Source organism: Peromyscus maniculatus, chromosome 22 (assembly GCF_049852395.1).
Source record: "Peromyscus maniculatus bairdii isolate BWxNUB_F1_BW_parent chromosome 22, HU_Pman_BW_mat_3.1, whole genome shotgun sequence".
NCBI lineage: Eukaryota > Metazoa > Chordata > Mammalia > Rodentia > Cricetidae > Peromyscus > Peromyscus maniculatus.
Window position 1 is genome coordinate 35,208,984 of NC_134873.1, and position 18,530 is coordinate 35,227,513.

General features: G+C 48.5%; 1 protein-coding gene and 1 long non-coding RNA gene across 2 annotated transcripts; one reads left to right on the plus strand and one right to left on the minus strand.

Annotated features, from left to right (window-relative positions):
• Positions 1-532: 532 nt before the first annotated feature.
• On the minus strand, positions 533-8,334 carry Sox11 (SRY-box transcription factor 11). Its single transcript, XM_006980935.4, has one exon. The coding sequence runs from the start codon at positions 8,288-8,290 to the stop codon at positions 7,103-7,105; it is 1,188 nt and encodes a 395-aa protein (XP_006980997.1). The 5' UTR covers positions 8,291-8,334; the 3' UTR covers positions 533-7,102.
• A 548-nt stretch (positions 8,335-8,882) lies between these two features.
• LOC143270097 (uncharacterized) lies at positions 8,883-11,636 on the plus strand. Its single transcript, XR_013047024.1, has 3 exons — positions 8,883-9,264; positions 9,672-9,852; positions 10,084-11,636. It is a non-coding gene; the product is annotated as an uncharacterized LOC143270097 (long non-coding RNA).
• Positions 11,637-18,530: the final 6,894 nt, after the last annotated feature.

Genomic DNA, 18,530 nt, shown 5'->3' on the forward strand with positions numbered 1-18,530 from the left:
GAGGTTACCATGTTCACAAGTAGGGAAAAAAAATCTCATCAATGGCAATTTAGCCAGAAATATCAATGAATTTATATAGTGAATTCTTTTTTTTTTTTTTTAAATCTACTTATCTACTTTGCCAGGTGGATCTCTGTGAGTTCGAGGCCAGCCTGGGCTACCAAGTGAGTTCCAGGAAAGGCGCAAAGCTACACAGAGAAACCCTGTTTTGAAAAACCTAAATAAATAAATAAATAAATAAATAAATAAAAATTTTAAAAAATCTACTTTAAGATGAAAGGCTGCAGAGTCTACCTTTCTGCCTCAAAATAAAAGTCAAATCCTACCAAATGGAGATGCTGTGGGAGAGTCAACCATGAAGTAAAAATATCTCTCATAAAATCCAGAGAGCTGTCCCACAAGTGGAACCTGGTATGTGCTCTTTGGTTTAAAGGTGACATTGGTCAAACCAGGGGCCTAGGAGTGAGTGTGTGAGCCAAGCATGTGAGTGTGTAAGCCGTGCCCGTGGAGATCCGTCATGATACGACACAGATGTTTCTACAAAACCAAATTTAATTAATATGCAACAAACACTCACCATGTAAACACATCTTTAAAAAAATCTGATAATAATTGCAAGGACCACTTACAGGCTTTCATAAAAACATCTTATAGCAAGAATCTCAATACAGAATGGTTTCTATGTCAAAATACATTTACACTGTAAATTGTTTATAGAGGGGGGAAAAAAAGACACTGAGGAATGGAGTTGGCTGGCATTGAATCCAACATCAGCAACTGCCCCTGAATAGTCCCTTCATCTTCTACTGCTGACAAACAGGCTAGCCTACCCCTCTATACTTTGCCTATGCTTTTTACTCATTCTATTGGCCAGTTAAAAATACCAAGACACGATCACCATGCTTAATCAACTGTGGGCAGCTCGGCAGCCTGCCCAAAGCATCGCTTCCTGAGGGCCCCAGTCCTGCCCAGGCTATGGGTCCTGGTTGGACAGAGAGACACCAGGACTTTTCAAATCTCTCAGCTTCGAGACAACAAGTTTAGGAGTCACACAGTAGTTACCCAATGCAAAAATGGGAAAAGCAAAAAAAAAAAAAAACAACAAAAACAAAAGTCACATAAAAGCCACATGTGGAGATTGATCACACGGTTTTTATTGGTCTTTTGAACAAATGTATTCCTCTGTGAAAAACTCCTGCAAAAAGAGACATTGGAGTGTATGAGTTCAACCCTGAGCATCAACACTGCGTTCCAAGGACGGCGGTCACGGAGCTGGTTTGATTGAAAGCAGAAGCCACGGATACTCTTGTGTGATCGGGTTTTTACAAAAAAATACATAGTTTTCAATAAATAATGCTTAATTTTACAACTTTGATACAGCAACGTCATACAGTTTCAACACACTACACTCTGCATGCTAGATAACCTCTACCAGAAGACATGACTTCACCATGCATTTGCTTCCCTAGTGCTATGGGACACTTACGGCCCCCCAGCGCACTGCCTCAGGTAGCTCCCCCCTCTCTCTGTCTGACAGCCACAGACCCTGCGCTGGCATGCAAACTCTATAAAAGGTCCCCCCACAACCCACTCGGACTTCTAAACAAAAGGGCTTTCCAGCTATTCCTCCCCCAAAACCTGGAGTGGCTGTGAAAGTTGTTTCTCTCGGCCTTGGAAAACAAAACAAAAACACTTTGTTAACGGTGTCATGCTAATAACTGCTCTCAGACTTCAGGTGGCTCTGTCCCAGCTGGCCCACAGCGCTATGTATGGGATGGGGACGCCGCCGCGACCACTAGGTGTCCCACCCCTGAGACACAGGCCTCTGTTTCAAAAACAGTCCATTCAAACAAAGGTGTCACAGAACAAATGGGAAAGACTGATACCCACAACATATGTACAGGAGCAAAAATAGACAAAGTGGGGGGGGTGTCTGTGACAATGGCCTAGGACGCTTCTCCCTGTGTGATCCAGGGGACGAGGCATACGGATTTTTGAACACAAGCTGGGTGAAAAAAAAATGGGATCGAGGGCCCTTTGTCAATATCCATTTGATCAAAATTCTTTTTTTTTTTTTTTTACGCTAGGTTTTGATTATTTCCAGTCATTCTGATTTTGAAGGGGGAATGTAATGTGCCTCCTAAAATAAGCATCACATTTTTAAAGAAAAAAAAAAGAAGAAAGAAAAATCTCTTTGAGGACCCTGGAGGAAATTCTATTCTTTCAAATGTGTTTTCAAACTTGTCATATTGCTTTATTTTGTCATTTTTCACAGAAGAGAAAAATGGAGTCTACACGACTACATAAAAGAAGTTTGATCAAACAGCAAGACTGGAGCCTCCCGCGTGTGCACATCCAGGTTGCCTAGTGGCCAGCTGCGATCTGTCAGGGGGCACACCTCAGCTCCTGCCTGTTGCTCTTGGTGGCTCTTGTGAAGTGTTTGTCAAGTGCCGGCAACCGGAAGCTCCCAGTGCGTGGAAACCATCCTGTCTATGCACAGGCAGGGAGGCACTGGGTCTGCAAAGAATATCGCTATCCAAGAAAATTATTACTTTTATACATGGAACGTTATGAGCGGATTTCCCTTTGTACGCCATGCTATACTTTATGCACTTTTGTGCTTTTATTGAGTATAAAAATAGGTCTCCTTTAAAATTCTGTTTAAGTTCACTAAAAAACTACTTGTTTGTGAAATTCTCTTATAAACTCACTGCATCCACATGGAATAGATAAACTAATCAGGCAGCTAACGCATCTAGGTAGTGTTAAAAAAAAATAAGATGATGGAAAAAAATGAAGGTATTTTAGGAGTTGGGGGAGGGTAAAGGGGGTCAGCAGTAAGGAAATGGAGGTGAGCTTGGCTTCAGTACGTTTTACTGTGGTTGAAAATGTAAGCGTCACACAAAGGGGGCTTTAAAACCCATAAACAAAACCTGAGTTGTTACCAAAGAGCAAAAAATGGGGAGATCATCAAACCAAGAGATATGGCAGAATAAATCAACCAGAATGGACAGTGAGAAAGAATCGATAATTAAAATAAGCCAACTCTCAGGAAACGTGTCAAGAGTCGTTACATGGAGACGTTTACTTTGGGGACTTATGAATTCCTGTTCGGACACATGTAAGGCTCAGTCTTGGTAGTTATCCTCACAGGCCATAGGCTATACAAAGGGTATTTGAAACTGACATTCCTAATGGAAATTTTTATAAAATTTGGCCCTTAGAATAACTGAGAAATATCCTGAAAAACCTTCCCTGAAACTGTAATAAACAAAGTTTCTTATCTACTGATAAAATCGACAACTCAGTAAGCTATTTTCGCTGGTCTTCCTAAGTAAGAAAAAAGCACAAATATAAGTTGCCTCAGAAATCTGTTAAAAGCAGAGAACCTCGCAGGAGAAAGAGTATAAAGATTCTAGAAATGAGAGAGGACAAGAAAAACCTCTCTTCCAAGTGTCCACAAAGATACATATGCCCATTAGGAGAAAACAGTGAGACTATACATAATACCCCATCAGAGACTAAAAAAGCTGAGTGATGGAATATATTTCTATTGAATGACTACTTGAAAATTGAGCAACTTATTTGCCTCGTTTCCCATATTCCTTGGGCAAAACTCATTTGAATTCTGAAGTGAAGAACAAATGTCCATTTCTTACACCATCCTAGTATCCTAGATGATTGTGGTTTCAATTCCCAGAGAAGAAAGAAGTAGACCTTGCCTTTTGATTTTTTTCTTCTCTCAAAAACAACTAAGTCAGATCCTGACTGCTACGAGCATGCATATTTAAATCACTTCCCCTCCATTAACATTAAAAAGAACCATCCAGGCCCAAAAGAGCTGCAATGATTTTTTTTTCTAGCTAAAGGCTAATCATTCTACAAATAATTTGCCCAGTGACCGTAGTCATTCATAACACGTATTTGCAAAGCACACTTTAAGCACACTGCCTTTCATTCATATTGTTTCTTTTTAATAAGAAGGATGCATATCGAGAATGTAGAAACTGGAAATTATTTCCACAGCTTAAAGAATTAATAAGAGAACGCTGGTTCGGTTATTTTTGTTTTTTCTTCAAAGATGGAAATCACGCCAAAAATGCACTCGAGTCTGTGAACTAGTTAAGGAGCAGGGTACCCAACTGGCTAGACTGCTCTGCACACAACGCCCACGCCCACGTTACCATTTTAAGATACTGTCAATGCTCAGTTAAAAATAAGACTTACTTAGGAGGGGGGAAAAAGCAGCTAAACTTTTATTGAAGTCTAGCCAGTGGCAGGAATACCTTGTGTATTAGACATTCAATAAAGAGTTCATTGGGAATGGTCTTCACAATGCATTCGTCTAAACTGCTTTAAATATTGTTAAAAGCGCATTCAAGCGCCTGTCCTGAGTTCTAACAGGGTTTAAAAAAAAAAAATCTTTCTCCCCCCACCGCCCCACATCGCCAACCAAGGACTTGTCTCTTATTTTCCTGCCAAGAAACTCGGCCACATAGTTTTAAAATACAAATCACAGCTATGTTTTCATTCTGAGACCAAATCCTCACACCTTCCTAATTCCCTCACCACAGAAAACACCCGATGGAAAACAGGAAACACATGCAAATGTTAAAAGATCTCAAGACACTCAGAATGCCTTTCCCCCTAAGCTTCGGAAACTGCAAACCCCCGGTAAACCGCTGGTGGGATTATTCGCGGTTTAAAGGTCTCCGCGTGGCCCACACCAGTGCGCTGTGGAGGAGGGGTGGGCGAGGAAAGCGCGGAAAAGCCACGCTGCCCCCCCACCCACGTGCGCTGTGCCATCGCGCCGCTTGGTGGCGACGAGCTCTCCACCCTGCAGCGTGCGACTCGCGTGGGGGCCCCAACGTGGATCCCGGCCGGCCAAGTCCCCGTGGCCAGCGCCCGAGCAGTAACGGTTTCTGTAGATACAGAGTCCGGCTGTTGGGCAGCAAGTTTCAATTCGCCGCTGAACGGCTTCTCGGTCGCGGGCGCCGTGGCCCCGGGGACTTGGACTTGCGCGCGAGACCCCACTAGGGACAGGGCTGGCGGCGGCGGGGGTGGGGGTGGTTGGAATGGAGGGAGGACTGGCCCGGGCCCGGGAGGCAGATGCTCCATCAGGACTCCAAAGTCACGAGCCGCCCAGCGTGGAGGCGGCATTAGGCGCGTTTGCTCTCCTTGTGCCCCACCCGCGTGGACACCCCTAAAGGGCGCGGCCCTCTCCACCCGCATTCGCCTGAGCGCACACGCAGCGATGCGGCGGGGGGGGGGGCGGGGAGAAAATATTAAAAAAATTTAAAAAAAGCCAAAGCCAGAAGCGGGGGCCTAGCCCTGTGGACACCAGCCCCCGGCCTCACCACGCACGAACGCGCGCGCAGGCGGTGGCGGGGTTGGAGATGCAGGGCGGGGTGAGAAGAGAGGACACCCGCCTGCCCCCTAAACCGCAACCTAAGGGGCTCCAAAAGCGGAATCTGCCCTCCGCCACCCGCAGCCGCCGCACCGCGACCACGAGGTCCCCGGGTAGACTTAGAGAGACTATGGGTCATGCGAGCTTCTATCAGTTCCTGCTGATTTATTAAAATCAAGACACAGACTTCAGCACACACACACACACAAAAAAAACAAAAAACTCGGGCGGTGATGTCGACAGTGCGTTGAGTCTGTTTCGCCACCATTTGCTACTAAATATGCAATGGTCTGTTTATTTAGATTATATTGCACAAAATGAGAAAATTTAAAACTATGTGCCTTTCCTTTTTTCTTTTTGCTAAAAATCGAGAATCCAGTTTCAAACCTTCCGTCTGGGGCCCCGTCCACACATCACAGCGATGAGATACATAGGTCCTACTATGGTACAGTACATACAGTCTTAAACTAAGAACAGCTCTGAGGTCTATGTCACCATTTTCAATAAATCTTTACCTACAAATATTGAACAAATCTCTACTATAGCTGTACAAAAAAAGTTTGCTTTTTTTTTTTTAAACCACAAGGCCTTTAGATGCAAGGATTACTTTTAAAATTTTAATCCTTTAAACCAGGACATAACGTACCAACATATTTGCATGCTAAAAAAAAAAAACAAACAAAAAAGGAAAAAAAAAATAAAAGAAAGAAAAAGAAAAAAAATCAAAAGGGAAGAAGTGCCTGAAAGTCTTACTGAAAAAACACAGCAAGATTGTTCCCTTTTCACTGTACAAAAATACGCCTGAAAATATATTAATTTTTAAAAAAGATTGAGGTCTGTTATGTATCAAAAATGTTTCAATACCTTTTTGTACTGAGGTCTAGGCTGTAAGGTATTCAATCAAGGAGGTATAAGGGAACGAGTTACCAAAAAAAGGTTGCCAAGTAGAAATCACATTTGTAAAACCATAAACAATTTGATCTGAAAAAGTAAACTCTGCTCTTAAGTCAGTTCACAGTTATGATTTTTGTAAGCGTTTGTACAGACTGCATTTTTTCAAGCTCCCTGCAGTTTGAGAAATTGGATGCATAGAAGACATCAGCTTTCTCCCTCCAAAAAAGTAAAAATAAAATAAAAAGGTTGCAATGGTCCCTTTTTGTGTTGTTGTTTTTTAATCACCAGTTCTTTTTTAGATCTCTTAAGAAAAAAAAAATCAACTCCCTAGAGTAACAGTTGTGCCGCCAAAAGGGTCCTCTGCCGACGTCTTTCAGACTTCAAAAAGCCACAAGCTTCAAACAGCGCCTTCCGGAGCAGCGGGCCTCCTCCCCTCCCCCGCCCGGTCCCCTCCTCCTTTGTTGCAATCACGAATTTCAGGGGGAAAAAAAGATATAGAAATTACAAAACACGTTTTCTTAGGGGTGGGGGAAATCACAACTCCAGACTAGGTATGCAACTACCTTGAGACACCATAAAGGGAAGGGTGGGGAGACCCAAAAAATTTTTTTAAATTAAAAAAAAAAAAAAGGAAAATCTGTTTAAACTACTCATTTCACTTTAACTCCACCAACATTTCATCACCGTTTCCAATTTCTCTGCGCCACATCTCTGACCATGAGCATCTTCTCCCCTCCCCCCACCCCCGCCATCCTCTTTATCCTGACCGCCACGAATGCCTCCCGAGGAGCCCTGTGCCCCTCAATACGTGAACACCAGGTCGGAGAAGTTCGCCTCCAGCCAGTCCCCCGCGATCATCTCGCTCAGCTCCGGCGTGCAGTAGTCGGGGAACTCGAAGTGGGAGCCCAGGCTGCCCTCGCTGAAGGAATCCAGGTCCTTATCCACCAGCGACAGGGACAGGTTCCCCGCCGCGCCCGCGCCCAGTGGCTGCTCGCAGGCGCTGTGCGCGCCCTGGGAGAAATTCAAGCTCAGGTCGAACATGAGGTCGTCGGCGTCCTCGGCGCCGCTGCCGCTGCTGCTGCCGCTGGAGGAGGAGGTGGACACGCAGCGTGAGGACGCGGGCGACAGCGCGGGGGGCGCGGGCGGAGGCTGCTGCTTGGTGATGTTCTTGAAGCTGTAGTAGAGCCGGCCGCCCGCGCGCACCTCGTCATACAGGCTCGCACCCTCGGGGGACTCGGCCGCGCTGCTGAGCGTGGGGCTGGCGGGGACCTTGGCCACGCTGTAGCGCCGGAGCAGCTGCGGGGGCTGTTGCTGCGCCGGCGGCGGCAGCAGGTGCGAATGCGCGGGCTCGTCGTCGTCGTCGTCCGCGTCCGGCTTGGGCCGCAGCTGCAGCTCGTCGTCCTCATCGTCTTCGTCGTCGTCGTCGTCCAGGAAGACGCACTTGGCCGCCTTGCCCGCGCCGCAGTCGCCGGGCTGCACCGCCTTGCCCGCGCCCGCCTTGCCCGCCGGCGCCTTCAGCTTGGCGCACTTCTTGCCGGGGCCCTTGGCCGCCTTGGCGCCCGCCGCGCTCTTGTCGGGGCTCTGGCCCGCGCTGGGCTTGGCCGCCGGGTCCGTCTTGGGCTTTTTGCGCGGCCGGTACTTGTAGTCGGGATAGTCAGCCATGTGCTTGAGGCGCAGGCGCTCCGCCTCCCGGATGAACGGGATCTTCTCGCTGTCCTTCAGCATCTTCCAGCGCTTGCCCAGCCTCTTGGAGATCTCGGCGTTGTGCATGTCGGGCGACTGCTCCATGATCTTCCTGCGCTCGATCTTGGACCACACCATGAAGGCGTTCATGGGCCGCTTGATGTGGCCCGACGCCGTCTTGCACCAGTCCGGGTCGCTCTCGTCCAGGGCCACCGGGCTGCACGCCATGAACTCTCCCTCCTCGGTGTCCAGCGCGTCCCGGGGCAGGTTGCTCTCGGCTTCCGAGCTCTCGGCCTGCTGCACCATGGTCCGCGGCGGGGCTGGGCGCTTGGTCTCCTGCGCGGGCGCCCCTCCCCCTCCCGCCCCTCCACCTTCCCCGGCAAGTTGCAAAGTCCTCGGCCGCGCGCGTCCGCGGCTGCCCCCCTCCCCCCCGGCCCCGTTCCCCTGCTGCGGCGGCGGCTGCGGCGGCGACCGGAGAGGAGGCGGCGGCGGCCGGGGACCCGCGCTCGCTCTCTCTCTCTCTCTCTCTGGCTTGCTCGCTCGCTCGCTTTCTCGCTCTCCCGCTCCTGGCAGCCGCCGCAAGCTCCGGACCCCGAGCACTCCCAGGCGCGCGCGCTTCTTCTGCAAAAAGTTGAGGGCTCTCTCTCAACTCGTTATCAGGGTGTCATATGGGTGACATCACTCCTCCCGCCAGCCAATGGCTGGGCCCGACCCCGCCCATCTCCCGTTATTATCCACAGGCCCCGCCCCCGTCCCCACCCCCGGGCCAGTTTGCAAAGATGGGGGGGGGGGTTGGTGGGTCTGGAAATATGTTATTTTTTTCAAAAGAAGTCCGCGAGTGCGTACAGCTGCGCGTGTCTCCAGGGCGGACGCAGGACGGAGCGGGAGAGGCCAGCGCGGACACAAGGGCGCGGACGATGGACCTAGTCCCGGTGCAGACGCGCGCCCACAAGGGCGCCGCGAGTGGGTGCCGCTGCTCGCCCTGCTCGTCCCGGGCGGGTCGCGCCCTGCACCCGCGCGCGATCGCTCTGCGCCGCTGCCAGGCGGAAGGTGGCGCTTCGACACCGCGCGGCGCCGTGCACGTGGGCTCATCCTCTGGTCCCCTTTCTCCCCCTTTCTGCAGCCGGGCGGCCGTGCCCTCCCTTCCCCCCGCAATCCCCGTGCACCCGCAGGGTTTTGTCCCGTCCCTCCCCCTCCCGTTTTCCCTCCTAGATCGCGCACCGCCCCTGATTCGGCCGGAGTAACGGTCTGCGGAGACCATCCGGCTCGGCGGCTCCGAAGTAGGTTCGGAAAGGAGTCCTGGGTGTCAGGCGGGACGGGTCCATTGGGGGGCCCGGGACTCAGCATCGCAGCGCGCCGCCCCTCCCCCACCCTCTACTCCACAGACCTCCCCCACCCCCTGCGTCCCGCCTCCTCCTTCCATCACCCACGCCCTCCTCCCCTGCAGCTCGGTCCTGAAACCCTGGCTCTGCTTCCCAGCACGCACCTTCTGGGTCATTTGCTATTTTAACCCAACGGTACAAACCGAAGCTAAAAATGAGGTGACTCGTGTTTAAAGTAAAGATATTTCTTATTTTCCTGCAAAGACTGCCACTAAAGCAGCGGCCTCAGCCTGGTTGCTTTGCTGGGCTCCTTGGAAACTCGATTTTCTTTGTGTTGTCTCTTACCCACCTATGGCTCTTCTGAGGACAATGAAAAGAAGCTTTTTGTGTAACGTCGCTGCTCACCCTGTCTTCCTCGCACCCACCCACCCCCAGCGCTGGGGGCTGGTTCTTAAGATCTACAGCCCCTCACCCCACCCGGAGTCGCTCACCCGAGAAATCGGCCGCCCGGGACTAGTGGAATTATCTAAACACACTTCCTTTCAGGTTGGTGTACTGCTCAGGTCAGTAGGCTTCTTGTCTCCCACCCACCCCCACCCTGGACATACAGTGGTGCCAGGTCTTCACAGATCATTTTAATAATAATATTAAAAAAGACCCTGTATTTCACCCTTTTTAAAAAAAAATCACGCTAAAGAAAAGCACCGTCCCAAGTACATGTAATGTTGAAGCTAACCCCAGTCTTGGTAACGCTGGCATTTTATTTTATTGTTTAAGGTCCCTGGAACCTTAAGAATTTACAGTCGTACTGGGTGACCCGAAGCCTGCAGTTGTGGAAAAGCCATGTGGTGTGTGGAAATCCATCTTTCTGGACAAGGAGACGTCCTCTTGTTTTCTTCTGAACTGCCTGCATTTCCCAGCGATGGGGGACGTCGGGAGGAGGATGGGGTGGGGCCAGCGAGTCCCATCATAGGAGAAATCTACACTCTAGATACAGGGGAGGTATTTCATCTCGGCTTGCTCTCCACATGTGAAGTATGGGGGCATCTACCATCATTACTATTTATTTTGTGTTATTATCTCTCGGCCTTCTGCTCCCCACCCCTCCCTGGCCTGTTTTGTTGTTTTGAGACAGGATATTAGTTTGTACACCCCAGGCTGGTCTCGAACTCCTGACACTCGACCTGCCTCAGCCTCGAGAGCCATCACTTGTGACCGCCTGCCATACATATTTGAAAATTTTTGGCGGTTTCCTGGAATGAAATTATGCACAGCTTCAGAAGAAGATCCACTCCAGGAGAGGAGGACAAAGCCTGTGTGTGTGTGTGTGTGTGTGTGTGTGTGTGTGTTCTCAGAGGCTGTAGTGCTCTGGGGGCAGTGCCAGGAGAAAGACACACTCTTTCAAGCGAGAAACAGAACTTGTGTTCCAAGACAGTGGGTCATTTGCTGGGGAAGATGGATCCCAACTAAGAAGGCTGATTTTTACTGTGGGAGCCCAGAGGCCCAGTGAGAAGCGGCTTGCTGGATCCTTGAGTAAACAGTGGCAGAGACTGGGGGGTGGGAAAAGTCGGCTGCAGGTGCAGGGCTGAGAGCGGGTCTGCCTGTGGTCCAGCTTAGGAGCAGCGCTTTCACAAAAGATTAACTAGCTTGATATTTTGTAACCAGGATCCACCCACATTGTTGATGCGGTCCCCGTCGTTATTCATGGACTGGGGATGAAAGGAAAAGCAGAAGAGAAAAATCTGTAAACATCTTTCCTTTTTCCAGTGAACACTGTGTAAGTCGTTTGTTTACTAAGAGAAAAAATTTAAGAAATTTCCTTTAAAAAGAAAGAAAAGGAGAGGGGAACGAGGTAAAAGCCCTACATGCTTACAAGAGCAGCGCACACTTCTAAAAGGAAAAAAAAAATCAGATTTCATAACATCAGCAGGAATCAACTTTGTAAAGGGCAATAATTGTCTAAGGGCTGCTTTATCTTTATCTTCAGTAGTATCTGTCTTTCCAGTTTAATTTTATAAAATGAAAATATTTCTGTTAGTTTCTGAACTCCAGAATGTAAATCAGGACTACTAGGTACCACTTCACATCCAGTACACACTTCTTTTCTCTGCCCATGGCTGAGGTAGGTGGTTTTCCTATTAGGAATAAACACAGCTGAATATATAATCATCCCTTGGAGTTTGCCCCCACCCCACCTCTCGTGACTGTGTCTTTTTTTTTTTTAAATTATAACATCTTTTTCTTTCAACATATTTTCATAAAATGCCATTGTATAAAAAGATATTTCACAAAGTCACTCAAAATTATGACAGAATAAACATGAAATGCTCAATTTTCATCCAAAGAATCACTGACGGTACAGATAAGTCTTTAACAATGATTCCTGGTCAAACAGCTGTCTCATTTAACAGCTGGAAGCGTTAGCCACTAGCCTCCCTTTGCCTCTTAAAACAAACAAAAAAATCCAGTGCATTGACCCTCCCTTCCCTTCACCTCCCAAAACAAGTCGTTCAACTGTGTCTGTTCCTCAGCATGCCAGGTCCTCACAAATGCTCCTCAGGTGTCCGTGGGCACCGACTGAAGTCACCCTACCTTGGGTACAACACACACTCACACAAGCGCTGAGCTAAGTGTGTGCACACGTGTGGACAAAGTAAGGATAAGGAGCCACTGTGGACTCTTCACCAAGTACCCGTGTCCACAAATGCCGAAATGCTGAGGCTTCTGACAGGACCATGCTGTGAGTGTAGGATCTGAAGGCCGGACAACTTTAAATACAAATCTCTCTGCTCTGTGCTGTCTACATACACAGGCATGTACACACTCACATATGTATGCACACACACATACATGCACACACATACTCAAACATGCATATACACAGGCAGGCACTTAAACACACACACACACTGATGACCTGGGATACAATCATTGTTTCATCAGGACACACTTAAATTGCTAGGAGAACCTTCACATTGAACTTCCATTCTATTATTCTCCACATATCCCACCGGGCACCATGACCCACTAAAGTATGAGCAGTGAGGTGGTGCCGCACAAACCCAAAGCTTAGAAGGTGACGTAGGAACCAGGAGAAGTGGTGGCACACGCCTTTAATCCCAGTACTTGGGACAGAGAGGCAGGAAGATCTCCTAGTCTGAGGCCAGCCTAGTCTACAGATCAAGTTCCAGGACAGCCAGGGCTACACAGGGAAAACATGTCTTGAAAAACCAGAAACAAAAAGAAAATGATGTATGTATATATTCTCCTCATGACCAGGCCAGGGACATATCCACACAGAAACCAAAGAGCCAAAAGTCTTAGCTTGCCTCATTGTCTGCGATTCAAGCTGATTCTATTATATTTGGCTTCAGAACACTGCAACACTAATGTACCAGCAAAGAGTGAGAAACCACTGCTTGCCTTGCATTGAAAGATCTGGCTCCCAAGTCTTCTATTTTTCCCTAGATCTTACCGTGTATCCCTCAACTTTTAGATAATAATGACCAAAGCATTCCACATATTTGCTGCTTCTGAATAATCTGAGTTATCCTCTTCTATTATTCATATCAACGAGGCATTCTTGTTTCTTTTAAAAAGAGATTTCACTTTCAGAAAGCGGCATGGGGTTTGCAACAAAACCGAACGGGAATGGCTAAAGGTGACCACTTAACTTCTGTCCTCGTGCGGCCACAGCCTCCCCCAGCACAACATCCCACACCTGAGCGGTGTGTGCAGTAGTCTGTGAATCAGTATTCAACCATTACAGCTGTGCATCCACGGTTGATATACGTTCTGCTGCTGGTGCTGGCAATTTTAGGGACTCAGCATGTGTCCCATCATCATTATCTTGTCACCCAGAGAGCTCAGGTGAAGATTTTCTGCTCCATCTCTTTCTCTCTAGCCTCTTAGCATACCCTGATCTTAACCCCCGCCCCCAAGCCCAACCAGGGGATGTCATGTATGGGAACTGCACAGCACACAGCATTTTCAGACCAGCTCCTTCCACACAGCAAGCAGCACACAAGGCCCTCCATGTTTTGAGGCATTGGAGCACCTGCAGACCCAGCGGGGCTGTGCTGTCTGGGTGCGGCACATCCTCAGGAAGGACATCCTGGCTGCTCCCAAAGTTGGCAGATATGAGTGGATCTACTATAAGCACCTTGTGCAGGTGTGTGTGTGTGTGTGTGTGCGCGCGCGCGCGCGCGCTCTTGCTCGCACCTGCGCGTGGGAGGGGTAGAATACCTCTGCATGAATACCACAGACTGGGGAGAAACTTTTACCGACCACCTCAAGGGGTTTGTTTAACATGTAAGACGTTAGACAGCCGAGTCAGATCACTGGCTCCTAAACATTTGTGTTTTGTATTGGTGACGCCGACGTACTTACTCCACAGTGAGAACCCTCTCGAAGTTGCTGAAGTTTTCTCACAGCCCTGTATGCTCCCAAAGGAGGGCCTCTGGGCTGAAGTGGTGGGGAGGGCAGAGGGTCCCTACATATTATGCTAATCCCACCATGGGGATGTGAGAGGCAGGCTAAGCAAACTTTAGAGCCAGAACCTATGAGGAGACAGAGAGGGCTGAGCCCCTTCCGGGACTGAGGAAAACTGGTTGGTCCTTGAGTACTGGTCCCCTTATGCAGCAGCGTCTTTGCCTTGTGTACGAAAGAAGATATGTGGGATTGTGTTCATGATTGTGAGTGTGTGGTTGTGAGTTCGAGTACGTGATTGTCAGGATTGGTGGTTGTGTGCCTGAACATGGCCTGTGTGTGCAGAAGCATAACTTATGCAGAAACAGCTTCGAAGGCACAGACTAGATTTCTTCAAACCCGAATCCTGTCCAAGTGTGTTCACCAGTCACTTATCATCCAGGAAAAAAACAAAACAAAACAATGAAACGTGTTCTTAGCAGTGAATGTGTCCTACTGGATGAAGAAGAGCGAGATGGGAAAAGGACAGCCGAAAGCAGTGACCTTGTACTGGGCCTGGATTCATCCTCTCACTTGCAGAGAGTAGGCACTTCTTCCTATGGGTAGGAAGTTTTGCATTGCTGTTCAGCAGTAAGACACAAGACATCTGCTGGCTGAGAGGCGGGGGAAGGGAAGCCAGCAAGGGGATCCATCTCTTGTCACCTTAGGCTGTTGTGTGCAAATGGAGGGACAGGTACAGAGTGGGGAAGGAGACCTTCATGAGATGCTTCCAAGCTCACTCCTGTCTTCGTTGATTTAAAAATGTCTATGGCTCTACTAAGACTTTTTTCTTTTCTTTTTTTTTTTTTAACCTGTATTTATTTATCTGCATGTGGGTGGACATGCCCCCTGTCTGTGTGTGGAGATCAGGGGGTAGCTTTTGGAAATCTGTTCTCTCCTGCCATGTGGGATCAGGGGTTTGAACTCGGGTTCTCAGGCTTAGCTGCAAGTGCCTTTATCTCTTGAACCATCTTGACGGCCCCAATTTCCTGTCCTTCCCTTATACTTTTTACACTAGGAAAAACATCATTCCAATCAAATCGTAAGCCGGGGAACATTATTTTGGTCACGTTCCCTGCATCCTGGATATCGTATGTTTCAGGACATGGCCACTTAATGGTGACTTTGGTGTGTGGACGCTGTTTACTGCCTCCATTCCTGTCCCATTTAAATGTAGCAAGCATTCCTTTCCCTGGTCTCCCTGTGACACCCACCGAGGCTGCACCACACCCCCACTCCTGGCTCCTAATGCTACCTCCGGCTGCTGGGCCAATGAGTTTGGGTTGATGGACAAGCAAGAGGCACCAGTGCTCCTCAGAGCCCAGGCTGAAGTTCTGTTACCATTCCAGAAAAGCCATGAGGCACAACAAAACCCACTGTAAGAGTTTTATTAGGAGAAGGGAGGGACAGAAAAGAACGTGACCAGGCCTGTGGAAGACATGCACAGAAGGGGCGGGTGGCGGGGGGGGGGGGGGGGGGGGGGGCAGAAGTAGGGGGAGGAGTCTGTGGCCCGTTTCTTATACATCCCCCTGCACATGTGCATATGGGCTTATGGCGCTACACCACCACGCATGCACATAGAATGCGTGATCACGCTGTGTGCAAATTATGCAACCACGCAGCGCACAGATTACGTAGGACGTAGGGCCCGGAAATGACTACATGTCTCACCAGGGCAGGCACCATCATGGGGGCGTGGCTAGAATTCCTATCACGCCCCCCACCTTCCCACCCCACCCCATCCCCGCCAAGGAAACTCATCCCGAGAGGCGGTAGCAAGCCCTGGAGCCCTGGAGTGCTGTGCTGTCTTCAAACTAAATGTTTTGCAGCAATTTTCTGTTTAAGCACTGTGGCCATGTTTGTGAACGCCACATCGATGGTGAACGTTGATGTGTGAATTCCTGTCACCACAGTGGAAGACAGCATTGTGGGCTGTGTCCCGGTGGTCACAACTTCAAGAGCACAGGCACTGTAAGTGTCCTTTTTGGGGTTTGGAGTCTCAGGTAAAACTTCTATGAGAACTGAAGAGGGAGAATTTCCATGTTACTCAGGCCAAAGTTCTATATGGACACAGGCAAGGGCCATGCGCCCTTGAAACATGGCCTCTCTTTACCCTCTCCTCTGAGGACCCTGGGGCAAGGACTCAGCATTTTTATTTTAATGTTTTTATCTCTGCGTGCATGGTTACATGTGTGAGTGTGGGTACACAAGTGTGTGTGTGTGTGTGTGTGTGTGTGTGTGTGTGTGCGCATGCCATTGCACACACAGAAGTCAGAGGAGGATTTCAAGTGTGAGTCCTCACTTTCTACCTTGTTTGAGACAGGACTCCTTGGTTGCTCACCACTGAAGATGCCAGGCTAGCTGGTCCAGGATCCCCCTGTCTCCACCTCCCATCTCACAGTAGGAGTGCTGGGATTACAGATGAATGCTACTGTGTCCAGTGTTATGTGGGTCCTGGGGATCTAAATATAGGCCATAATATTGCGTGACCCATCCAATCATTTCCCTCAATCTAGCTTCCTCGTCGCAGGAGGCATTGTCCCTTTACCATGACAATCCTTGTCACCCCATGTGTGCCCTTATTCCAGCATTCATCATACTGACACCCTAATGACCCCCAGAGACCAAATCTACACAGTTGGCCCCCTCCAGGCCTGGATCATAGATGCCAGAAATGTGCCTGGAGCCCAAGGGATATGCAGGAAGTTCCTCTCGGTTATTTATAAAGATCTGTTTCAGGTCTGAGATACTTGCATACAGTGATGTTCCTCTCACCCAGCTCCCGGGTGGATTTTGGAGGCAGGAAGAGCAGACAAAATGCAAGACATTTAGTGTAAATTTCAGTTTACAGGCACCGTGATGGCCGGCGTTGTGGGTGGACTCACAGGAATGTGGTGCTCAGTGGAAAAGTCCTCGTTTCCATGGGGCTCCCTTGAAGGAGGGGGTCATTTCTCATCTGCTCTACCGTGGAGGTAACTGAGTTCTGGGTCCCTCTCCTCAAAACCTTTTAGTAGTGTATGCATGCTTCCATCTATTAATGAAACACAAACTACTCAGAGTCAGGGGAAGAGAAACAAAGGATTAAGGAGAAGAAGGGAGATGAGTGCTGCCCTCCTGGAGGAGTTTCTGTTTCTTCTTTTCTCATGGGCACTGTGCTTAGCCCCACCCCTTTTTGTCCTTTACCGTGAACTTGGCTGAAACTTTATTTTCCCACGGGACTAAGTTTAGGGTGCTCAATATCTTGCCAGTATTATTGTGAATTGATCCCAGCTGGTTTTTGTTATTGTTGGTGGTGGTTTCTTCTTCCTTCCTTCCTTCCTTCCTTCCTTCCTTCCTTCCTTCCTTCCTTCCTTCCTTCCTTCTTTCCTTCCTTCTCTCCCTCCCTCCCTCCTTCCCTCCTTCCTTCTTTCCTTTCATGCCGGCATGGAGAGTTGAGAGTAACACAAGATGTTTCACATGCCACCACTGACGTCTTTTCCCAACTTCAGCACCTTGATTTTCTTTCTCTGAAGGATGAGTTTAACACAGAGATTTCTCCTCATGAGACAAGGCTCTGGGAGCCCCCGAGGCCATGAAAATCTGCACAAGTTCGTGTATTTGTACACGTAACTGTAAGATGTGAGGGTGTTTGAAGACAACTCAAAGAAGTGTCGTGCTCTGGAGTGGGTGGATGCATCTAGGATGCATCTATAAACAGGATAGAGTGTGAAGCCAGGGAGGCTGGTACTCATGCATGCTCTACCCAGTGTGTTTCCTGGACTGGGCAACAAGCAGGCCACTGAGTTAATACAGAAGTCCCAGATCTCCTCAGATTGAAAGTCTCTTTTACACCCCTCCCAAGCCTAATGCTCAAGACTTGTTTGTTTGTTTGTTTTTTTCCTAGTTTTTTCTTTTAAGTTCTCTAGTTCTGTCTTGCGGAGAAAAGATATCTTTTAACCTTGTGTACTTGATTTAATTTCCTTGGGATTTAATTTTGATATCCATAAATGCATATGGTATGCTTATATTTAATCTCCTGTAGGCAGAGGGCGAGGGGGTATTTAATAGCATTCTGGGTGAATGAATGACTGCACAAGTATGATGTTGAGTGTCTATTTTTGGATCTAACTGTGAAGAATAAGATCTGGGGTATAAAAGGAAAGGCATTTGCAGTATTTCCTGGGCATGTATTTACTCGCTCAGCCACCTCAGCGGAAGCTTGTTTATTGTGTCAATGCTAATTACAGCAACTCTATAGAATAATACTATGTCCCATACATAGCAGAGTGGTCTGAGAACTGCCTGCATGACACACTAAAGTCGAAACATATGTGCAATCATAGTTATGTATAGGTACATATCTCCCCTTCTCCACTGACACAGACAGAATCTGTATCTAGCTGTATCTTCCAGAAGTGCAAACAGGATCCACGACAAACCCCCATGCCAAGAAACGATCAGTCTGAAGCCTGGAGGCTGTGTTGTACGAGCTGCCCGCTGCCCTGTGCAGTGGAGCTCACATCTCATTCTCTTTATAATAGTCTTTAGTAACTGTTCAGAAACACTTACGGAGGTAGGCTCTGCTTTCCAGGGTGCGCCACCAACCAAATAACTGGTTCTCTTTGACACATTCTGTATTCTGAAGCATAAGGTCTACTGTAGGGCCCTTAGCCCAGATCCAGCCACATGCTTCAACATGGTGATTCAGAATCTCCATTTGTTAAGTCTCAGGACTGAAGACCAGGCACTCAGTCCCTAGAAGCTGTCTTTGTTTCTCT

What these genes read in the sequence shown, in the direction of transcription:
- Sox11 (XM_006980935.4), bottom strand. Translation starts at nt 8,290, where the DNA reads ATGGTGCAGCAGGCCGAGAGCTCGGAAGCCGAGAGCAACCTGCCCCGG.